At 46.4% G+C, this 24,971-nt stretch overlaps 1 protein-coding gene across 1 annotated transcript in view; it reads right to left on the reverse strand.

Annotated features, from left to right (window-relative positions):
• Positions 1–1,902: 1,902 nt before the first annotated feature.
• The window catches only part of LOXL1 (lysyl oxidase like 1), a 39,910-nt gene continuing 16,841 nt past the window's right edge, over positions 1,903–24,971 (reverse strand). The window contains exons 2-7 of the mRNA XM_050968223.1: positions 12,723–12,831; positions 10,583–10,720; positions 9,684–9,840; positions 6,573–6,668; positions 5,602–5,717; positions 1,903–2,982 (exon numbers count right to left, since the gene is read on the reverse strand). Of these exons, the coding sequence (XP_050824180.1) occupies positions 2,976–2,982; positions 5,602–5,717; positions 6,573–6,668; positions 9,684–9,840; positions 10,583–10,720; positions 12,723–12,831 (623 nt within the window). The 3' untranslated portion in view covers positions 1,903–2,975. The remainder of the gene's footprint in view (positions 2,983–5,601; positions 5,718–6,572; positions 6,669–9,683; positions 9,841–10,582; positions 10,721–12,722; positions 12,832–24,971) is intronic.

Consider the following 24,971-nt stretch of genomic DNA (forward strand, 5'->3'; position numbering starts at 1 on the left):
GGAAAAGTTATGATTTGCTGAATACGATTATCCTATTTGTATGCATGTATCTGAAGTTTTGAAATACAGATCCCTAGTCAATATTCATATGAGCTTACTCTGGAAAACACCCACAGCCAGCCTTTCAGGTACAACAATGAGGAAGTCAGATGGGGCTGATGACCAATCAGCAAAGAAAATGGACTAATGGCATTTGGGGCTGTATACGTAGGAGCATTGCCAGCAGATTGAGGGATGTGATCATTCCTCTCTATTCAGCACTGATGAGGCCTCATCTGGAATGCTGTGTCTAGTTTTGGGCCCCACACTACAAGGAGGATGTGGACAAATTGGAAAGGGTCCAGCAGAGGGCAACAAAAATGATTAGGGGGTTGGAGCACATGACTTGTGAGGAGAGGCTGAGGGAACTGGGATTATTTAGTCTGCAGAAGAGAAGAATAAGGAGGGATTTGATAGCTGCTTTCAACTATCTGAAAGGGGATTCCAAAGAGGATGGAGCTAGACTGTTCTCAGCGGTAGCAGAGGACAGAACAAGGAGTAGTGTTCTCAAGTTGCAGTGGGGAGGTTTAGGTTGGATATTAGGAAAAACTTTTTTACTAGGACAGTGGTGAAGTACTGGAATGGGTTACCCACGGAGGCGGTGGAATCTCCTTCCCTAGAGGTTTTTAAGGTCAGGCTTGACAAAGCCCTGGCTGGGTTGCTTTATTTGGGGACTGGTCCTTCTTTGAGCAGGGGGTTGGACTAGCTGACCTCCTGAGGTCCCTTCCAACTCTGATATTCTATGATTCTGTGACTGCAGAATAGTTTAACCTTCCTGTGGGCGTTTTGACCAGCCTGTAAGCAGTGGCTGCTATAACACTGCAAGATCATGTGAACAGACCACATCTCTGGACTCCAGATGTCAGTATTTTCCCCACAGATTGGGCTGGGAACGAAGTTTTAAAACAAAGGTTTCCTGCCCCATGCTAAAGGTATATAAGGGAGAGGAGTGACATCATATGTTGTTCTTCACTCCCTCCATGAGAAGACTCCTGGAAACACCTGAGGAACAAAGATTGAACTGGGGGGAAGTGCTAGGCCCAGGCTAAAGGGATTTCTAGCCTATGTATGAAGACCTGAGAAACTCAAGCTGTAAAGCTAATGCCGCGTATGCCTTAAAAATCTACAAGTCTGCCTGTACCATCAGTTAGGATGAGAATCTGCTATTCTTGTCCAATCTGTGTAGTATAATAAGCTTAGGTTTTTGTTTATTTGCTAGGTAATCCACTTTGATCTGTTTGCTATCGCTTATAATCATTTAAAATCTCATAGTTAATAAATGTATTTTATATTTTAATCTAAACCAGTGAGTTTGGAATGAAGTGTGTGGGAATCTTAGCTCAGATAGGCTGCTGCATGTTCCTCTCCACATTGAGTGGGGAAGTGGTGAAATCTACGAGCTTACGCTGTAGTTCCCTGTACAGCGCAAGACAGTATAATTTTGGGTTTATGCTCCGGAGGGGCATGCATGCCTGGGGAGCTGAGAGTTACTTTGGCTTTAGTCAGAGACCCTGCATGTAACTGCAGCTGGGTGTGTTCCTACCTCTGTATATGCTGGTGGAAATGTAAGACCAGGAGCGTGTCTGCAGCTTGTCACAGCAGTGCAGTTTCAGAGGGAGCCCAGGCTCCCCATGGGGTGCCACCTGGAAGTGGGGTACAACTGAGCCCTCTGACCCATGAGCCTGGGCTCCCTCTGAATCCCCCCTGCCCCCCTTGAATCCCCCTGTCACAATCCCCCTGCCCTGTTGGTGTTTGGATTTACAATACTGCAGGGGAAAATTTAACAGCAATTTAAAAAAAATTATAGAACAACCAGATGTGATTATTATTTTTCTTTTAAACCATAAACTAAAACATTTCCAGTCATATTAGGTATTTTTTAATCCCTTCTGGCTTTTTAAACAAAATAGAAATACTCAGTTGACAACATCCCTTTAAACTGAATAAAAATTAAAACTCCCCACCAGATTCTGATTTCAGGTTTACCAATGTAAATCAGGAGTAACCCCTCTGACTGTGATGTCAGTACTAAGTGGCATTACATTGTTTTACTTAATTTGTCAGTTCTTTGGATGGGGACTGGCTTGTTGTTCTGTATCTGAACAGCACCTAACACAATGGGGCCTTGGTCCATGGCTCAGACTGCTAGGCACTACGGCAATACAAATAATAAAATAACTTTGTATTAACATTACAGTTACTGAAAGCAGATTTTAGCCCTAGAGATTTGGCTAAATGTTGGGTGTCCTAAAGCAAAACAATTTGAGCTTGATTTCAGAAGCCCTGAATACCCACTATTCCAGCTGAAGGCAATGGGAACTGCAGGTGCTCAGTACCTCTGACAATCAGACCCAAGAAGTCTTAGACTGGGCACTCAGGAACATAGACAAAACCAGAGGTTGCATTTGAAACTTTTCACCTTAGTTCTTATTTGGGGTGCATTGGTGTCAGATTATAAATAATAAAATATACCCAGACCACAGCTGTAATCTTACTGTGAGGCTGGGGACTAGGATTTGTAATGTCACTAGAAAGCCTGCACAAAAATACAGCCCCATATTGTACAGCTGGGCACAGTTTAGACTATAGAGCTACCTACTGATATAGCATGTAATCTACAGATACTGGTAGTGCCTGGTACAGTAATAACCCTTGTTTTATTTAACCTAAATCAGCAAACTCCACTTGGAAACAGAAAAAAGCCCCAAAGATTGAAGAAAAGTTAAGTTTAAAAATATTTAAAGTAATCACTCCTTTCCCTCATGTTCTTAAAATTGAGAAATACTTTTTTTGTCTCCAGGGGCTGCTGGAATGGAGAAATGTCTTATGCCCCACTAGATCATGCACCCCAGAAGCGGACATTTCAAGTTCCAACTTGAAAGTGTTGAATTTGGGTTGGGAGGTGGGGTCAGGTGTCATGCGTCCCTCCCAGTGGATCATGACCTGCAAGGGGAGAATAAGAGCACTCAGCAAGTGGTTGGAAAATGCGCCCCCCTCAAAACAAAAAAACAAACAAACAAACAAAAAAGCCTCAAAGAAACAAAGTCCTGTGTGGCCCTTCTCCTGCCCCTTTTTTTGGTAAACATGCGTTTAGTAAAAATTTTTAATTTTTGAAAACCAAAAACTAAACTGAAAAACTAAAATGTTTACTAGAAATGTGCACAGAAAATCTGCAGTAAGTTTTTGTCAAAAAGCTAATTTCCACTGAAAAAAATTTCAATGGAAAAATTGGACTAACTTTATTGTGGCTTGTTACGTGAAGGTAGGGGTAGCCCAGCTAAGGTTCAGCTGTCAACTAACACAGGCATCATGGCCCAGATCCCAAAAGGGAGTTAGGTACCAGAGGGCTACAAAACAATCTGGAAATCCCAGACCCCATAAAATGCAGCCTGGTGTTCCCTGGGATCTGGAGAACCTATGGATGAAACCCAGGCCCCACTGAAATCAATGGCAATGCTCCCACTGATGTTAATGGGGCCAGGATTTCAGCCTGTGAGTTTAATTGAAATCCACAACTCATAGAATGCTGGCAAGGCATCCTGTCCCACTGCAGCATGGAGCAGTGTGTGTGTGTGTCGGGGGCGGGGGGGGGGGGCAGCTCCCAGGACCCCTAGCAGTGCTTGGCAGGAATCCCTCCACCTTCTAAGGTGGTGTGATGTCTGTAGCCTGCAGTCCTCCCTGCCAGTGCCTTGGCTGGCCATGGGAGTTGTTTTTTTCCATTCAGGACCAAGCGTGAGCCAGTTGCAAAGTGTTTTTTAAGAGAAAAATGTAAAGAAAAATAATTTAATTTTTTCCCCCTCTTGGTTACTGTGTCCAAACCAACTGTGGTCACTTGGCAGTCCTGGGAGAGCTTCACCGCGGCAGTCCTGTTTGTGCTGGTTTCCCTAGCTGTGCGTTAATGGTGTTCATAGAGACACCACAGTGCTTCCCAAACACCCACTGAGAGGGCTGATGGGACCTGTGTAGGGGCAACCCTGGGCTAAGGAGGGGCAAGGTGGGGGATGGTGGGGCTGGGGACAGCACACAACGTTTCTGTGCTCCTGGCTCGTGAAGCAGGCTGTTTGGGAGCTGCCAGCATTAGTGGAAGTTAGAGCAGCCCTGAGGTTGCTCTAACTTGTCCCGGGGTCAAACTGACCTTCCCTAGTGGCCTCTGGGATAGGGAAAGTGGAAAGGTAGCATAATTCGCTTATGTGCACCAAGTGCTGCTGTGACTCACTTGGGTAACTAGCCCCTTTGGCTGAGGCTTTCCATGTGCTTCACAGACAATCTCTTAATCATCATGCCCCCTGTGCAAAGATTCACCACACCTTATAGGTGGAGACCTAAGCAGGTTAAAGGCCTGATTGCTAGAGGTGGTGAAGTCAATGAGAGTGGCTGGTGCTCAGCACCTCTGAAAACCAAGCCGTAAGTGACTTGCCCATGGTCACCGAGTGGATCAGTGGCAGAGCTGGGACAAGAACCCAGAGCTCTGGGTCCCTAGTCATGTACTTGAATTACTCTAGGTTGTGCGAAGCAGCAGAGTGTGGGGAACAAGCCTGCACAGGCCTGGCATAGGGGAACAAGTGGTAGGAGTAGAGGAAATGGCTTAAGAGGCACATGGTGTTTCATGCTTAAGAATTAACAGTGGAAACATCTCACGGGAATGGTGTTGATGAGACCACAGCCTAACATTGAGAAAGGGAGCAAAGCAAGGTGTTTTTAGTTCTGTGGAAGAGGGTTGCTTGGGGAACAGATCATTCTGAAAGTGGCAGCTGGATACAGAACTACTCCATTTCAGGTGTTAGTGTTGCTCCACTAGACCAGGGGTTCTCAAACTGTGGGCTGGGACCCCATTTTAATGGGGCCACCCAGACAGGTGTTAGCCCTGGGTGGTGGGGATTGGGCTTGGACTTCAGACGTAGTGGGGCCCAGGGCCAAGATTACATGCCCCCCTACCCAGGGTAGAAGCTGTTGGGTTTCAGCTTTGCCCCTACCCCGCATCCAGGGCAACAGGGCTCAGTCTTTTGTCCCCTCTCCTGGAGCTGTGTAGTAATTTTTGTTATCAGAAGCAAGACCGTCCAGAAGTGGGGGCAAGTGGGGCAATTTGCCCCAAGCCCTGGGCCCCGCAGGAGCCCCCACGAGAGTTTTTTGGGGTGCCTGCAGTGGGGTCCTTCACCCGCTGTGGGGGCCCCAGAAAACTCTGGTGGGGCCTGGTCCCCCGGAGCTTCTTCTGCTCCAGGTTTTGGCAGCAATTTGGCGGCGGGGGCCCCCTGGCGGCCCTGGTTAGAAGGGGGGATGATGCAATGAAGTTTGAGAATTGCTGCACTAGACCCTCAGGTCTAGTTCTGGAAAGACTTGTCCCTACATTCAAGTACCATTTCTGCATTTCCCATGTCCCTCCCCATTAGCAACTCCTTGGCAGCTCCATCCTCACATTTCCCTTTTCATCTTGAAGTCCACACCACCAAGAAGTGATGGAGGCAGAAGAAAAAGATGAGATGCCTGTATACCGCAGCAATGGGAACCATGGAAGAACCCAGGGAGACAGACAAGGAGTGGGAAGAGTTTCACAAGTGCTCTTACTGGGCAATTTTGCAGTTTGTAGTAGCAACATAGCGTCCAGTATAGTGAATATTGCACCTCACAACATTGTTAGTGAAGTCTGACTCCAGCACCATGTACTTGGGGTTCACTTGAACCTGAGAAAACAAGACAAAGACCAGATAAGGAAATAGTTCCTCTGTCAGTCACTGGAGAAAGAAAGAATTGTGTTACCCCCCTTTCCCATCCCTTGTGTCTAGCTACTACTCTGTGGCTGTACAGCACCTAGTGCAATGGGGCCCAGTTCTTGGTGGGTCCCTGGGCTGTACTGTAATGTATATTATCACATACAACTAGAAATTTTTGCAATGAAAAATGCACATTTATGGGGGGTGTATTCCTTTTAAGGAAATAAACTGTTATACAGTTTTGCTTTTATACTGTCACATTTTTTTAGTTTTATGGTTTCTTCTACAGGTAAAATGCCTCCACTTTCTTCCAAGAAAACAGCTTGTCATCCTGACGCAACCATCTTGCTTCTCCGTAGCAAATGGTCAAATTATATAAATAAAAGATGTAAACAAAGTCAAATTCAGCCCTGGTTTTAATTGGGCTTAGCTTCCCTTGAACTGAATGGCATTGTGCCTGCTTGTAGTGGTCCTAAAAAGTATTTGAGTATGAGTACACAATGGCTCTCTTTCCATTTGTTCTCAGGGGTGACCAGCTATTGTTTCATTTTCATACCCCTCCTCCACCCCCACTGTTACTGCTAATTGCCAATGCGTAGCTTGTGACTGGCCCTTCATGCAGCTGCTTCTGTTCTCAGAAGAATGTCTGATCAGCCATGTTATTCACATGCTGTGTGGATGGATGTTCACAATCAAGGGGACCGGCAACGGGGCCGTGGACACACACAAACCAAAATCCAGTACCATGGATTTCACAAGTAACTGCCTAGATCTATTCATGGCAATGGCCCATACAGAGAAGTCCAACATTACAGGGAAACCAACCTTTAGGATGTAATTTCCAGGCTGAACGTCTGTTATGTCAATCCATTGGCAATCGATGTCAGCATTGTAGGTGTCATAGCAACCGGGACTCAAACCCTGACAGAAGGAAAGAGCAGTGCTCATGTTTCATAAAGCCCAGACAGAACCATCAGTTCATCTAGTCTGACCTCCTGCATAACACAGGGTTTGGACTTTGCTTTTTATCTTTAGCATTTCTCAGTTTTCCTTTTCTGTTGTTCTCGCTCTTTCTTAATATAGAAATATATTCAGGAATTACCTGCACTGCTCAATTCTGTGCAAGTGGCTTGTCAAGTCTGCAACTTCTGCTAATGCCAAAACACGTTTTCCTCCCAGGAGCAGTGTTGCAGAGTTCATTCCATGTGGGCAAAGGAATCCAGTTCAGGCTCTTCTCCTTCCCAAGGGCTGCATGCAAAGTCCATTCCAGGTGGACATAATAGTCCAGTTCAGGTGCTTTGAATGCAAAGGGAACGAGCAGTCTGAGGACTCTGTCCATTAAATGTGATGCCTGTGATGACTATATGAAAATACTGGAGTGGATTCCTGTGCCCAGCTGGAATAGCTATTTTACCTCATTTCAGGAAAAATTGGTGCATCTGTGTGTTGCTCACCCCTGCTTCAGCAGAGCTGAGACTCACTGGTGCAGCACCTCCTGCTAGTAGTTTGGGAATTAGCTCATCCAGCACTCAGAGCATCCTCCGCTGGCCAGTGGCTCACCTGCCTCATGCCCCTCCTGGACCCCAGTGCCCTTTACCTCAGGATTCTGCCCCATCAGTACCCCCACACTCTAGGTGTCCCCTCCCAGGGGAACCCCCAACCCTTTAAACCCACCTTGTCTCAGTGGCTACTGCCAGTCATCACCTAGCCCCCACTCACAAGGGCAAACTGCAGTCTGTCATGACCACTCATCACTGGCAAGGGGTTCGGACCAGCTGCCTCTGTCTAACCCCAGGCTGCACTTTCCAGCCCCCGTACCTGCATAGACCCTTAACAAGGCCTCAGCCTGGGGAGTTGCCAGGCTGGAGCTCCCCAGCTCCTCTTGCCCTTCCCCAGCACTGCTCTGTTTCAGGTACCCTATTCTCAGGCAGCCAGGTGTTTCTCTCTCCAAGACTGAAAAGAAAATGAGCCAGCTCCTCCCTGAGCCCTTATAACAGGGCCAGGTGTGGCCTGATTGGGCTGTGGCCTCACTGTGGCTGCTTCTCCAATCAGCCCAGCCTATTTCAGCCAGAGCAGGGTAACTGCCCAGCTACACTTCTATATGGCCCTCCGGACCTTTTCATCGGGCCCCTTCCCCGTGGACCCGACCAGCCCCCCTGCCCCTTCTCTGCAAGCCGGCTGCATGACCTGCAGCCGGTCCGCTTCCAAACGGCGCCAAGGAAGTATCTCTACATGCTCATGCTCCACACCCTTCACTTCCTCACCCTCGTGTCCCGGCCCGATACAAAGTGGCGGAACCTCCTGCCACCTCTGGAGGGTGAGGAGCCCCGGTGGGCCAGCCTCTACTCTACCCTCGTCCCGAGGCCCAGCAGGGATATCAGTTGGAGGCTCCTCCATGGCGCCGTGAGCATGGGCATGTACTTGGTACAGTTTACCCCTGTCCCAGACGCCTGCCCCTTCTGCAGCGTGAGGGAGACCCTGGCGCACGTTTACTTAGAGTGCGCCAGGTTGCAGCCCCTACACCGGCTCCTCACCAATATCCTCTTACGTTTCTGGCTGCACTTTTCCCCTCTCCTCCTTCTGTACTCACTCCCTATCTGTGGCCCCACAAGGTCGCAGAACCTCCTGGTCAACCTCCTCCTCGCCCTGGCTAAAATGGCCATCTACGCAACCAGGGAGAGGAGGTTGGCCGATGGAGACCCCTGTGACTGTGGGGCTTGTTTCCGATCCTTAATCCATTCACGTATCTAGGCAGAGTTCCTCTGGGTGGCATCCACTGGCTTCCTTGACGCCTTCGAGGAGCAGTGGGCACTTTCCAGGGTTCTCTGCTTGGTGTCCCCGTCAGGCTCCCTTCTTATGACCCTTAGACGGCACTCCTGTCCCTGTTCTTTTATTAGTTGTCTCCCGGAATCAGTTGGGTTTTTGAGGTCCTGTAGATCCTCCTCTTAGGCTGGGGGAGGATCCGTTAGCAGTGGGTGGGCTTCTGCCCACCCAGTTCCCAGAAACCCAATAGGTACACTTATATATGTGAGCATCAGAAAGATTAAAGTGTGGAGTGCCCACTAGTCCTATATACCTATAAAAGCACTACTGAGTGCTCAGCCAAAGATACTGCTGCCTTGGGTGCCTCTCCTTCCCTAGCACTGGGCAAGCCCAGGAAACAGAGGCACCAGAACTGGGGGGGAGGGAGTGGGCCTTGCAGGTCCACTTTTCACCAGGGTGGACTCTGCCCCCTTCCCCTCTTCTCCGGCCCCACCAACCCTCCAGCCAGGCCAGCATGGAGGAAGCCCACCTGGGGAGCCCAGGCAGCAGCTGTAGGGGAGATTGGGTCCCTCCACCTGCCAGGGGTGTGGGGCAGCTGAGGGTACCCCTGGCCCATGTCCCCCACCCAGGGCAGGTGGAGGGACCCAGGTTCCCCACAACTGCCCACCTGGCTCATAGCAGAGCTGGGCTATAGCTCTGAGCCCCCTTCCCCCGTTGGGCTGGAGCCAGGTCTGGAAGAGCTGTGCGGCAGCTGTGGGGAACCTGGGTCCCTCTATGTGTCCTGGTCGGGGAGCCCAGGACACAAGCAGGGGGCTGCTTTTGCTCCCCAGCCCCCCTCTGGCTCGGCGGGGGGTGGGGTTGCCCCTCCCCCTTTAGGGAGGGCTCTGACACCCATGCCAGGAAATCAATAGGACATGCCCACCTGAGGCTGCTTGATATTCCAGAGGGAGGTGTAACACCTGCACTGGTATGATGCCATGAGGGAGATTCCTGACCAGGTTTGGGCACTCACTAATCCCTTCCCCAGCTCCCAGAGGTGACTGTCCCTGCCCACTCACACAGCTGGGTGTCTTAGGAGACTGGGGCCAATAGGGGAAGAAAGCCCTGCACTAAATCGCAGTCAGCGGGTGGAGTGGTCCTGGATCTATTGGATACATCTCCCCCTCCTCTCACCTGGGTGTGTGAAGTGCAGGCATAGCGCTTCAGGTTCCCAAAGTCGCAGGTGGTATCCTCCAGACAGAAGCTAGCCTTGTGTCCCTCAGCCACCTTCCTCCCTGTGGGTGCATCCAGCAGGTCATAGTGGCTGAACTCGTCCATGCTGTGGTAGTGCCTGGGGGAAATCCAGGGCAGAGGCGTGTACCACAGAGATATTTATAGATGCATGCTGGGTGGGTGCAGGGGTATTAGAGCTGCTCAGGAGTGGGTGGGGGCAAGGAAAGTGGCAGGATCCCAGATCCTCCTCACCTCACTTTGGGAAAATGCTGGGGCTCTGAGCGATGGAGTGTGCGGCTTCTTGAAAGCCACCTGCTCCCATAACGCATCAGTCACAGCATTAGAAGCCCGACCTTCTCTTTGCCCATGATGCTCAGTTCAGGGGTCTGTGATGATGTGGCCTGACCCTTGTGGACCAGCACAGGACACTCGCCCTGAGCAGCACGGGGCTTATGGAGACTGGAGGGGGAGCTGGCAGGGAAATGGTTTTGGGATTGGGGGGTGCGATAAATAAATTTTGCAGAGAAAGGAAGAAAGAAAAGAGGAGCAGAGGAAAAAAGAAAGAAGAAAAGGGTTGGAGTTAGGGAACAAGAAAATGGAGAGAGAAAGGCAAGATGGGAGAAGGAATGGAGGAGGCCAGTCCATTGATCTATAGCCAGGGGTGGCTCTCACCCTCAGTATATTGACATAGGCCCCAATTCAGCAAAATGCTGAAGCATGTGCTCAAGCTACTTTACTGAACCAGAGCCATGGCTGGATACCAGCCTCTGCCCACCAAAGGAAAGTCCCAGTGGCAAGGGCCTGTCACCCAGAGATGGACTTGTAAGGTGCTGAAGAGTGCCAAGTTCTCCTCAACTTACTGGTGGCAACTGTGCCACTCCCAGTTGTGGCGGGGGCGGTTGGGCAGGAAGTCTGCTGTGCCCTGGTTCTTCACCCGCTGCGGGAACCTCAGCAGCACCCGGATGTCGTAGTCGGTGGCCTCGGGAGTGTAGGCAGTGCTGAAGGGGTTAAAAGGAAGGAAATGGAGGAGATGGGTGAAACTCACTTACCCTGAAAGCAGCTGGGGACATCTGAGCACTGGAGGGGCTGAGGGATGGGGCTGGGTGAGCTTCTACTTGGACGGAGGGAATTTTTTTCAGTGAATAGATTTTTTTGCTGAAAAGTGCATTTTTTTTGGCTCAGAAACTGTTCCTGAATTTGGGTTAAAGCTGATGTGTCCCTTTTGGGTTTGATCTTAAGTCAAAACTTTTCGTTTCAGCTTTTCAGTTTGAAGCAGCATTTTCTCTTCCAATGTGGCTAGTAGCAAGTGGCTCTTTGAAGTTTTGCTCAGCAGTATGGGAGCTAGAGCAGATTTGAAAAATAACAGCAAATAAATCTGTATTAAGATTCTCCTTAGTGGAAAAAAGATTTTTTTTTTTTAAAAAAGACAGAGCTTCCCCGCCTTGCAACTTGTAAAGTTCCCCCCCACCCGCCAAACAACTCTTAGCACTCACATTTTCCCGTTTTATTATCACCATGGCATACCCTGTTAAAGATCAGAAGCTGCTCCACATTGGCCAGGAGATCTCACTTCTTGTACCAGGAAAAGGCTCTGCTATCCCATTGGAGGAGAAGGGTTATACAGAATGTGACGAGGCCAAGGCATCAGTTGCTAAATGTTGGGTTTAAGTGGTGCTAAATTTGCTATCCCCTCATTGTAGAGTCCAGCTGAGAACAGCTGCCCAGCTCTGAGTGGGCTCTTCACACAAAGTTCATTTTGAGCACAGGAACTGATTGCAATTCTATGTGTGTTTTCAACTTTACAGTGCGGAGAAACTGAGATGAGTCATTGCAAGGGGAACAAAAATACATCAAGTAAAATAACCCAGCCCCTCATGAAGATCACTACGAGCCACATCTGCTAATCCTGTGCATTCCAAGACACATCCGCTTAATTAAGGCCAGATTTTGATACCCTTACTCCTGTCAAACAACACCTTAATACACTGATGTTAATGGCAATAAGTGCAGAGTAAGATACTACCCAATGTGTGCAGCAATATCAGAATCTGGTCCTTACCAGACAAAGGCAATGTTTCATTATATTCAGCACAGCACTGCCTTAAGCAGCTACAGAAATGCCAAGTAAATTCCGGAGACTATTATTGCTGTTGGCATCTATCTATCTATCTATCTATCTATCTATCTATCTATCTATCTATCTATCTATCTATCTATCTATCTATCTATCATAATAGAACATAATCACCAATATATTCAGTGTATGAACTAGAAAGAACAGTTACACTAATCTTCAAATTCCATTGTATTCACACAATGGACAAATTATTTTTTTTCTAATAAAAAAAAGTTTTTGTTGAAATTTTTTGACCCTTCTCAGAAATCTGGATATGTGCAGAAAAGGGCTGTAAAACAGTATAACAACAATCCTCAGATTCACTCTCTCCTCAACTTCCTGTTTAGTGCCTTTGCTGGCTACATGTTTGCACACCTCTGAATTCACAGCTGGCACCGGAAGCAGAAACGTTATTGCAATATCTCCATCCGGTTTAACCAGAACCAAGCAGTTCTTGGGACTACCCACATGACCTATGGGCCCCAAGAGCTTTCCAAATTAGACCAGATTTTTGGTTGGCCCATCATTAATACCAAGGTAGCAACAAAAGTATCATGAACTCCAAACATTCAAAAATCATGAGTTGGTAATTAAAAAATCACGAGATCATTCAAAATCATTCAAAAATCATTGTCTTAAAAATCATGAGGTTGAAAAAATTGGATTCTTTTTCTTTGCCTTCAGGTTTCTGGGCCTTTAAGTTTCATGTTTTCAACCTTTTCTCTGCAACCACGAGGGTTAGAAACTTCTTTTATAAAGGAAAGTTCAGATTCTCCCCTAATCTCCTGACTCCAGGAGCTGGGAATTCAGGGAGAACCCCAAATATTACAAAACTCATGATATAATCAGAAGAGTTAGCAACATGGAGTCACCCATCTCCTTACCTGGCAAGGCACTTTTCCTCAGCAGCACAGCGGAGAGAATAGAGGTGAGCTCTCTGGATATAGGTGGAGGCCTGGACATAGTTTGGATCAGGTACTAAGTCAGGGAGGCCTGTAAAAGATGGAGATGCAGCCTGAGAAAAACTTGAAAATATACCAGCCACTTAAAGACTAACGGGAGCTGCTCGCTGTGTGCATCTGACACAGCAGTATTCTCAGACTTGGAGGCAGCTGCTCCTAACCTTTTTGGGAAGGCTTGCCTTGCTGACTGCCATGTTTTTTTAATTTCAGCTAAAGATGGAAAATCCTCCTTGCTTCCCCCCCTCCAACCCCTGTTTCACTGGCAAATCGAACTCTTACATTTTCAAAGGCTGGCTGCTCCATCCGGCCTCCTGGAACTGATTAAACGGAAGATTCCATTGGCTGGGTTACCCATCAGATTTGCAATGGATTGTGGCTTCTTTTTCCTTCCAAACCAGCAGAGATAGCAATTACCTTAGTACCAACCTGGCTGGGGAGACAGCACCTGAAATGAGTTCTTCCTATTTAATGATTTATTTTTAAGTGAATTTAGTGGGCATGAAAAGTATCAGATTAACAGCCTTGGTAACACGCCAGGGAATCCACAGACAAGTGATAGCACAGAAATCAGTAATGGAAGCTTTTGATCTCTTCACTCCTTTTGGCTCGACCATACCACCTCTCCGGGTGGTTTACTAGGAATCTGAAAAGGAAAAGAGGCTGCCAAGATGCTGTGCATTCTAGTTCTGGGTGCTGTGATGGTTACAAATGGTACTGACAGGGCTTTTCCAGGGAACTAATGCCCTCTGCATTAGACAATCTGATTGCTTAAATTCTCTCTCGATGTTCCACTGAACTCAGAAAGTGTCATACTCAGAAAAAGGAGGGCATAATCTTGGCCGCAGTGAAGTCAATGGGAGTTTTGTGTTCGGCCTCAATGGGGTCAAGATTTCACCCCGAGTGTTCACCTTTTCCTCTGAATGCATTGACTGGTGCTTGATCCTGTTTTAATGTTGTTCCACTTCAGCATTGCTTGCATGTTAAATACATGTGGTATTTTCATTTAAAAAAAAATCCAAGTTAATTCCAGATATCTGCATTTCTGTGCTACTGCAGCATTTCCAGTGTGCGATGGTGCAGGGAAGGAAGGAGATCTACTGCTTTTTCATGTTTATTGTGTGTGTCAAAATAAAAAGCACAGCATTTTGAGGGAGGACAGGAATATGCAATGGTTAGAGCTGGGGAACTGAGTGTCTAGGCTATTACCTTCTATTCCCAGCTCTACTACTGTGTGCTGTTAGCCAGATCTCTTAGCCTGTCTGTGCCAAGTTTCCCCACCTCTAAATGGGAGAAACAGAATGGCTTTGTCTCTTTGGAATGTTGTGAGGCTTAAATACCTAGTGGTTGTAAAGTACTTTGAGATCCTTTGATGAAATGTGCTACTGAAGGCAAACATTTTTATTATTCACTTATGTGGAAATGTTAGAGAGAGAGAGAGTTCACTAAGGGCCCAATCCAACTCATATTAAAGTCATTGGGAAAAAAATCTATCATTGGGGATTGGATTGAATTATTATTCAGTGGGTTAGATTGAGCCCTAAACTCCCAAAGTCCTGTCCCAGAAAGCACAGGGATCCACAGAAAGATGTGTGTGTGGAGTGGGGGTGGGGGGCAGGATTCTCTGGGGACAGACAGTCTCTCCTTTGGTTATTCTCAAGTCTTGGTCAGGAATGTGGCAGGGATGTCACCAGGACATTACAAACACAAGTTTCAGGAATTCTGACCAGGCAAAGGATCTGGGGATGGGCTTGTGGTGAAACACACTTGGACTATATACAAAAGTTGGTGGCAGAATGCTAACGTAACTTACATTGATCAAACCTTATAGTGTAGAATGGTCTGTGAAACCAACATCTCACAAGCTGGATAATGGGATTTAGTGAGAGGAGAATGATCATTACAACACTACAAAAGGGCTAGTTCAGGCTGTTGCTGCCTTGCTAGAGTATGGGGCACCGTAACTCTGGTGGAGATATAACAGGAGAGAGATTAATATTTGGCAAAAGTATAGCAGGTGGCAAATAGGGAGCTAATCTAGTTATGAGAAGAGGTGAAGGGCCAAGATCTACCTTCCTTCGCACTGAAAGGGGTGTATCATGTAGATGTTTCCACAGCTAAACAGGAAAGAGAAGGTGGTGTGGTGCCATATGCGCTGATTCTGTGGGTGCTGCAGGGCTGGAGCACCCATGAAAAAAAAATTAGTGGATGCTTAGTACCCCCTGGCAGCTAGCTCCTCCTCCTTCCCCTCCCACCCAGTGCCTCTCAGCTGCCTGCAGCCCTGCTGATCAACTCCTTTCCCTCCCTCCCAGTGCCTCCTGCCCGCTGAAGATCAGCTGTTCCATGACATGCAGGAGGCACTGGGCAGAGGGGGAGGATCAGGGTCGGGGGAAGGGGTGGAGTGGAGGTGGGACTTGAGGTGGAGTGGAGGTTGAGCACCTTCAGGGAAAGGAAGAAGTCGGAGCCTGTAGGTGAGTCATCGAAAGGTCAATTGCAGAACTCAGAGCTGCAAAGTCTGCAGGTGGCCAGCCGATGCAGGCTTCTCCTGCATTTTTAAGTACATCAGAAGCAGGAAGCCAGCTAAACAACCAGTGAGGCCACCGGGCGATTGAGATGCTAATGGAGCATTCAAGGACGATAAGGTCATTGTGGAGAAACTAAATGAATTCTTTGCATTGGCCTTCACGGCTGAGAATGTGAGAGAGATTCCCAAACCTGAGCCATTATTTTTAGGTGACAGATCTGAGGAACTGTTCCATATTGAGGTGTCATTAGAGGAGATTTTGGAACCAATTAATAAATTAAACAGTAATAAGTCACCAGGACCAGATGGCATTCACACAAGAGTTCTGAAGGAACTCATGTGAAATTGCAGAACTTCTAACTGTGGTATGCAACCTTTAAATCATTTAAATCACCTTCTGTACCAAATGACTAGAGGATAGATAATGTGACACCAATTTTTTTAAAGTGCTCCAGAGGTGATCCCGGCAATTACAGCCTGACATCGGTACTGGGCAAACTGTGTGAAACTATAGTAAAGAACAGACTTGTCAGCCACATAGATGAACATAATTTGTCGTGGAAGAGTCAACATGGTTTTTGTAAAGGGAAATCATGCCTCACCAATCTACTAGTATTCTTGGAGGGACTCCGCACGAGGAAATAAGGAAACAGATCAACAGAGCCAGATGTGTACTCAGAAGCCTCCTACTGCAAGACAAACCGAAGAAAGAAACCAACAGGGCTCCACTGGCCATCACATACAGCCCCCAGCTAAAACCCCTCCAACGCATCATCAGAGATCTACAACCCATCCTGGGCAATGATCCCACACTTTCACAGGCCTTGGGTGGCAGGTCAGTCCTCGCCCACAGACAACCTGCCAACCTGAAACATATTCTCACCAGTAACTGCACACCGCACCATAGTAACTCTAGCTCAGGAACCAATCCATGCAACAAACCTCGATGCCAACTCTGCCCACATATCTACACCAGCGACACAATCACAGGACCTAACCAGATCAGCCACACCATCACTCGTTCATTCACCTGCACGTCCACCAATGTAATATATGCCATCATATGCCAGCAATGCCCCTCTGCTATGTACATCGGCCAAACTGGACAGTCTCTACGGAAAAGGATAAATGGACACAAATCAGATATTAGGAATGGCAATATACAAAAACCTGTAGGAGAACACTTCAACCTCCCTGGCCACACTATAGCAGACCTTAAGGTGGACATCCTGCTGCAAAAAAACTTCAGGACCAGACTTCAAAGAGAAACCGCTGAGCTTCAGTTCATCTTTACATTTGACACCATCAGCTCAGGATTAAACAAAGATTGTGAATGGCTTGCCAACTACAAAACCAGTTTCTCCTTCCTCGGTTTTCACACCTCAACTGCTAGAACAGGGCCTCATCCTCCCTGATTGAACTAACCTCGTTATCTCTAGGTTGCTTGCATATATATATACCTGCCCCTGGAAATTTCCACTACATGCATCTGACGAAGTGGGTATTCACCCACAAAAGTTCATGCTGCAAAGCATCTGTTAGTCTATAAGGTGCCACAGGATTCTTTGCTGCTTTTACACATCCAGACTAACATGGCTACCCCTCTGATACCAGTTCACCTTGTCAAGTTTTCTTTGCGTCCATGAGGGCCAAACACAATGTTTGTGTTAGCTGAGGCTCTGGTCTCCGGTTGTGACTCCAGGAGCCAGGACGCTAGGCATGGGCGACAGTGCCCTGAGCTAGGCATCAAAACATGTTGTACATTGCACACACCTGGCAGCTAGTGAGGCAAGTGTACAGAGTAGGAATGGGATGCCTGAGCTGCTTTCCATTCTGGATTGTTGTTATTTTGTCTCCTGGCCCTTCATGCTCCTCCAGCACATTCCCATCAGACTCTCTTGTTTTCAGGCTCCAAAGTGAGGCAAAGTAAGTGCTTAGCGCCAGCCTCTCCAACATTGCCAAGGAATGTCTTCCCATCTCGCTTTAGAAGAGTAGATTAGCTTGCAGTGGCTTAGCATCAGCTTATCCTTGTTCTTGTGCCGTATCCCCAGACCAGCCTCACGCCTCAGGAAGGAGGCCCGTGCTGGAAGATGAAAACTTATAGCAGAAGCAGAGGGAGGCAAGATATTGGCAATGGCCAGGAGAGGGCTGAGTTAGGAAATAGGGCTAGGTGGAGGCCGAGTTACAGAGCTCAGCTGGAAGTACAGCCTCAGTCTTCAGAGTCCCTGAAGGGCAGTGTCAAGAAAATGATGTGATCCCATTACTATGAATGGGAGAGTGAGTTTGGCCTGATGGTTGGACCTGGGAGGAGCTGGGACTTTTCCATTGGCACCTCTGCCCTCAGTGCCAGTGTGACAATGACTGGGGAAATTTCTTCACCTTGCTGTGCTGCAGTTTTGCTAACCTCCCACATGGAGATTCATGAGGCTGGAAAAAGTTTGCACTTGTAAAAGGCTTTTAGATCCTGCCACAGGTGACTATGGTCTAGAGGGCAGGGCTTCAGGGGATCTGGGTGCTATTCCTCAGCTCTGCCATTGACTCCCTGTGGGATCTTGGGCAAGTCTCTTCTATGTGCTGTGCCTCAGTTTCCCTCTTTGTTGAATGAGGATGATGCTGTACACCCCTGTTTGTGAACCACCATCACCGCTATGGGTGACAAGCTCCAGCTGTTATTTAAATACCTGGATACATTGTGCTGTACAAGTGGAAGGATTACCACTTATCCCCAGCATCAGCGCTGATGCCCCAGCAGACCGATCCCCAAATTCTACAGCCCCAATCTCCCCCTTTCTTCTGTATTTCAGAGTGCATTCAGACCTCACTGTTATGGCATAGTCCTCCTTCTTCAACTGCAATTTCTAATGGATCTGAAGCCCAATTTCCCACAGCAGAGCAGCTCAGGTGAGAGTCAGACAATCTGGGACGCTTGTGCAGAGTGAGCTTTACATGGTTCACCCTTTGCCTGTGTTGCAACAAGCCTTCCTCTGTGCTGCAATGGGTTTGCTGAATTCCACAGACTTCAGCTCTGCTCCAGCTCCTGCTGGAGTCAGTGGGAACCTTTCCATCGGTTTCAATGGGAACTGGATCAGGTCCTGAGTGTTTTTGTTTTTTTTCAGAGAACAATGCCTTCTTGTTTCTTGGACTGCTTTCCCTGGAGAAATCACGTCACTAGATTGGATCTTGTTTCCTGCCTCTATGCTTGGTCATTTCTGGTGATGTAATGCACAGGGGGATTTGAACACAAAGACAAGGAGAAGGCATCAGGGGAAGCAACTGTTCTTTTGAAAGAAACTGTTCCCTAAAAGGAAAAGAAAAAAAGAACACCCCAGGCTGATCATCCATGCTTTGGGAAACGAATTCAGAACTGGGCCCCATCCTTCTTGCTTGATGATTTGTGCCTACATTATAGACAGGAATGTTGCCAGGGGATTGGTCATTATTTATAAAAATGTTTCCTTTTCACTGATGTTTATAATAAATCTTGGGAACTTGAAACAGCAATCAGATTCCTTTACCAGCATGGATCCTCCCTCCCCACAAGTTTCTGCACTGCCTTGTTATTGTAGGGCTGCTCAAAAGCACTGGGCAGAGCACAGGGGTTTGTTATTGTAGGGTTGCCTATGAGTGCAGGGCTGCACTCCCTGATTTGTTATTCTAATCACTCAATAGTGCTGGACCGTGCCTGCTGGTTGGCAATCGAAGGGGGCCCACTAATCCTGGGTTGCACATACTGTTTTGTTATTCTAGGGTTGCTTTCAAGCGCTGGGCTGCATGACCTGCTCAATCAATAGGAATTCTATCTGAGGAAACACTGAGAAAGAATTGCAAGATTTGGTCTTTATGTCAAGAATCCTCAACATATTTGAATAATAACTGAATATAAAACTTTCTTGATTGTGGCTTAAGAAACTGGCAAGTGTACCTGTTAAAGAACCACAAGTGTGCTTGAGGACAGCATTAATGGATGTACAAGTCTTACAAGGATCATTTAACTAAGTTCTTCTGTTCCTTTCCAATCAAGATGCTATAGTCTTTCTTTCTTTCTTTCTTTCTTTCTTTCTTTCTTTCTTTCTTTCTTTCTTTTTCTTTCTTTCTTTCTTTCTTTCTTTCTTTCTTTCTTTCTTTCTTAATTCAGTGCTGGTAAAAGGAGGCAGATTGGCAGCCTCACTACACGTGGTAGCTCAAAGAAAGGGGAAACATTTCATGAAAATTTTATCAACATTACCCCACACTTTTTTGAAAATTGAAATTTTGAAAATTCCTCAAACAAACAAACAAAAACAATCAAAGAAACAGGCCACCCCTGCCAACCAAACCCAATCTGACCAGCCCCATAGTTAGTTGAAAAATTGTTCATCAACATTATCCAGATTTTTTTTGTTTTGAAATTTCACATCAATATCCAAAAATGTTGATTAAAAAAACTTGTTCTTTGCCCTTTTCCTATGGCTTCACTACAACAAGAGGTGGGGGTTTACATCAAGATAGTGATGGGAGTGCTGTTTGGGGCACAGAACAGAGGGCTGGGAATCAGAACTCCTGGGTTATGTTTCTGGCTCTTGCCACTGACTTGCTATATGAAATGTTTCTTTCTTTAAGTTTATCCTTCCATAAAATGGGTACGGTGGTTGCCTGCACAAATGTTAGGAAAGGAGCTGTACAAGTGTAGAGTGTTATTGCAAGACACCTCCAACAAGTGATATGTTTGAAATGAAACCTGGCAGAGGCGAGAGGGAGGAGACAGCAGGATATGAACCCATTTGCTTTAGATCACCAGTTCAAGCCCATTTGTTAGAGGGCAAGTGACTTCATCATCAAACCACCCCTGCAATGTGTGCAGGTTATCGCCTTTGTCTCAGAGGAAGGCCAAGAACTGATTGGGCCACGCATGTTGAACTGTATTCTCCCACCTCAAGCCTCCAGTCAGGCCTGAGGCACACAAGGCTGAATGCAAAGTGAGCTGAGCTTTGAATTTCTGCTACTGGGGCTGTGGCCAAGGAGAGCCTTCTGTCCCCAGAGGGATTCAAGTGAACTTGAGTAAAACTGATATCTTGTTGGCAATGCAGCCCCTTCCCTCTTTTAGCTCTGTAAGTTGAACCAGCTGGACTCAGGGTTAGAGGGAGCAGAGCTCATTAAGCCTTCAGCTTTATTTTTCTGTACATGTAAGTGGTTCAGTGCCCAGATATTACGGTGATGGGCACCCTTTAGGGATCTGATCCATTGCCTACTGAAGACAGTGGAAAGACTCCAGTTGGCTTTAATAAGAGTTGTCCCGATATTCCTGATATAAACCGACTGTAGAAAGCCAAGGAATCAATGAACCACAAAAGATGGAAAGAAAGAGAGCAATGGAAAGTGATCTTGCTCCATAAGATAGGAATGAAGTGGAGATACAAGATGCTAGTTGGTTAAAAAATCCCAGTGATTTTTGTAGGAATATTTGGAAAAAAACAACACCCTTTTTTTCCCCTCCTGAAATTTCCTATGAACATTGCCTGGGGTTTTTCAACAAAAGAAACCTTAAGCCCCAAAATATTTGTTTTTTGAAAAATTGTTTTGGGGTTAAAAATCAGTTTCTGGTAACAATTTTTCATTGCAAAATGGAATAATTTGATCAGAATTAAGATTTTCTGCAAAAATGTTTATTTTTGGCTAAAAAGCCTTTTTTAGTTGAAAAAAAATGCCCTACAGCATCTAGGGTCAGCCTCAGCTTCCCAGCAAACTGATCTGCCATGGAATGTTGTCGTTACCAGTAGGCAGGATGGCCCAAGGAACGGGGATACTCTCCCTCTCATTCCCTTCCCCTCCAGGTGCCATAACGTGCCATAAGTGCCATCATTAAAAGCCATCTCAGCTGACAAAGGCAAACTGCCAGTTCTCCAGTGACTCTGGCTGCAAAGCCCTGACTATCCACATGTTCTTTTCTTCATCTGGGTTTACGACTATATCCACAAGCCAGGTACCAGTGATGTTTAGATAAGTCCTTAACAGCTAACCTGAATCTTTGGGAACTGGAGCCAATGCCATGCCAAGGGCTAAATGGCTCCAGTCATAATGATCAAAGGTATTCCATGGCTGTAGTGTCTGAGCACATCCCAGTCTTTCATACATTTATCCTCACAGCAGCCTGGGGAGGTGGGTTTTGACTTAAAAATAAATCTATTGTTTATTTCTGGCAGAACTGCTCACCAAATTCAACCCAAATCTGCATCTCGTTTCAGGTGATCCACAATTGCATTTTTGATGAATAAACTGTTAATCCAAAAACCTTCACCCAGCTCTACCAGGCAGTTTAAAACAGCAAAAAGTCTGGTTCCACTGGATCAAAGATTGCCCCAAAATGGCATGTCCTGATCTTTGCCTAGGGATAAGGCAATAGTGTCTTGTGTAAGCTCATGGCTACTGGACACTGTTTCCAAACCATCAAGCCAAGAATCTTTAATTAAAAAACAAAGTCTTAGATAATCAAATTAAAACAACAAAACAAAAACCCACCAAAAAACCATAAGAGGACCCAAAAATGCCACCATGTCTAAGCAGCAGAGTAAAAGAGGTGTTCAGAGGCAAAACAGCAAAATTGGAAGTCAAATCCTACCGAGGAAAATTAAAAGGAGCATAAACTCTGGCCAGTCAAGTGTCAAAGTACAATAAGGCAGGCGAAGGAAGAATTTGAAGAGCAACAACAACAACAAAACTAACAGATATTTTTTAAGTACATCAGAAGCAGGAAGCTCCTAAACAATCAGTGGGGCCACTGGACGATCAAGGAGCTACAGGAGCATACAAGGAAGACAAGGCCATTGCAGAGAAACAAAATGAGTTCTTTGCATTGGTCTTCACTGCTGAGGATGTGGGGAACACCCCCACATGCAAACCATTCTTGTAGATAACAAATCCAAGGAACTGTCCCAGATTGAGGTGTCAATAGAGAAGCTTTTGGAACAAACTGATAAATTAAACAATAAGTCACCAGGACCAGACTGTATTCACTCAAGAGTTTTTATATTTATCTATAGATAGACAGATATACAGGCAGTCCTCGTACTTACAACATAATTGATTCCTGAAAATTGCGTTGTAAGTTGTAACTCAGAACCGCAAGCCACTCTATTGCGGGACCGAGTGTCATAAAGTCGAAACCAATTGTCATAAGTCAAATCAGAGTGTCAATTTAGAAGTATCGGAAGTGCCATGCATTGTAAGTCAAACGTTGTAAAGTCAAGGACTGCCTGTGTGTGTGTATAGATAGGTGTGTGTGTGTGTGTGTGTGTGTGTTAAGGCTATCGATTAATTGCAGTTACCTCATGCAATTAACGCAAAAAAATTAATCGTGATTAAAAAATTTAATCACAGTTAACTGCAGTTTTAATCACACTGTTAAACAACAGAATACCAATTGAAATTTATTAAATATTTTGGATGTTTTTCTACATTTTTATATCTATTGTATTCTGTATTATAATTGAAATCAAAGTGTATGTGATTTTTTATTACAAATATTTGCACTGTAAAAATGATAAACAAAAGAAATAGTATTTTTCAATTCACCTCAGACAAGTACTGTAGTGCAATCTTTCTCATGAAAGTGCAACTTACAAATGTAGATTTTTTTTGTTACATAACTGCCCTCAAAGACAAAACTATGTAAAACTTTAGAGCCTACACGCCCACTCAGCCCTACTTCTTGTTCAGCCAATTACTAAGACAAACAAGTCTGGTTACATTTATAGAAGATAATGCTGCCCTCTTCTTATTTACAGTGTCACCAAAAAGCATGTCACTTTTGTAGCTGGCATTGAAAGGTATTTACGTGCCAGATATGCTAAATATTCATATGCCCCTTCATGCTTCATCCACCATTCCAGAGGACATGCCTACATGCTGATGACGCTCATAAAAAAAATGTTAATTACATTTGTGACTGAACACCTTGGGGGAGAACTGTATGTCCCCTGCTCTGTTTTACCTGCATTCTGCCATATATTTCATGTTATAGCAGTATTGGATGAAGACCCAGCACATGTTGTTCATTTTAAGAACACTTTCACTGCACATTTGACAAAACGCAAAGAAGATACTGTGACAGGGTCAGGCCAGATGGCCACAAGAGAGTGGTCGAAGGTAGATGCATTAGTTTCAGGTTAAGCAGGCCCCCTTTCCCTGGGTAAAATAACTGGGATTATTCCAGAACACTCAGGAACTTTCTAGAACTAATTAAGGCAAGCAGGCTAATTTGGACACCTGTAGCCAATTGGGAAGCTGCTAGAATGAATTAAGGCTAATCAAGACACCTGATTTAAAAAGACTCTCACTCCAGTTAGTGAGGTGTGCATAAGGAGCTGGGAGTGAGAGGACGTGCTGCTGGAGGACTGTGGAGTACACATGTTAACAGATATCAGTAAGAAGGTCCTGTGGTGAGGACAAAGAAGGTGTTGGGAGGAAGCCATGGGGAAGTAGCCCAGGGAATTGTAGCTGTCATGCAGCTGTTCCAGAAGGCACGCTAAACAGCTGCAGCCCACAGGGCCCTGGGCTGGAACCAGGGGTAGAGGGCGGGCGCAGGTTCCCCCCAAACCTCTCAACTCCTGATCCAACACAGGAGGTTCCACCAGAGGGGAAAGTCTCTGGGCTGTTTTCCCCATACTGGCCACTGATGAGGTTCTCTGAATGAACAGCAGATTTGAGCCATAAAAGTGGCCAAACTGAGGGCTACTGTGAATCTCTGAGGCAAGCAAAATCCGCTAATAAGCACAGGACCCACCAAGGTAGAGGAGGAACTTTATCACAACTGGTGTCAGTGGTGGCATCTGGTGTGCATAGTGCGGCGGAAGAAGGAGGGTGTTATTTAAAAAAAAACAGGAGCAGGTTTTTTTTTTCCACCACAATGGAAGACGTAGTGCGGGCACTGATACAAGCCACAGATACCCAGCAGGAGGCTACCCATGTCCAGGCAGCTGCCCAACAGGAGGCAGTGCGGCTGCAGCAAGAGACCAATTGCTTGTTGATGGACCAGGCCGCTCAAGACCGTACTATGTTGTGAGAACTGGTAAATCAAGTCAGGGCTTTGGAGCTGTGCTCCGGCTCTGCTTAGCTCCAAACAAAAATCTGCAGCTCCACTGCTCTGGAGCTGCTCGATGCTCCAGCTCCAGGCTCCGTTCCAAAGCCTTGAATCAAGTGAAGACCCTTACAGAGATGAACCGTGGCCATGATGGAATGCGGATCATATGGGCCAGCAATTGCCTGCAGAAAATGATGGGAGAGGATGACATAGAGGCATACCTGCTGGCCTATGAGAGGACAGCCCTACAGGAAGCTTGGCCTTGAGATCAGTGGTCTGGTATCCTCGCTCCATTCCTGTGTGGGGAGGCCCAGAAGGCCTACTATCTATCTGAAGAGGCTGCAGCAGACTACCTGCAGCTGAAAGCACAAATCCTGGCCAGATCTGGAGTAATGACAGCAGTGCAGGCCCAGCAGTATCACAAGTGGAGGTACCAAGGAAACAAAACCCCATGGTCCCAATTGTATGACCTCATCCATCTCACATGCAAGTGGTTGCAAACTGAGTCTTGGAGTCCGGAAGAGATACTAGAGGTTCTGGTCATCGACTGATTCACGAGGGGGCTACTGCCAGACCTGCGTGCCTGGGTAAGCCA

The sequence above is a fragment of the Gopherus flavomarginatus genome, chromosome 9 (genome assembly GCF_025201925.1).
Source record: "Gopherus flavomarginatus isolate rGopFla2 chromosome 9, rGopFla2.mat.asm, whole genome shotgun sequence".
NCBI classification, from domain to species: Eukaryota; Metazoa; Chordata; order Testudines; family Testudinidae; genus Gopherus; species Gopherus flavomarginatus.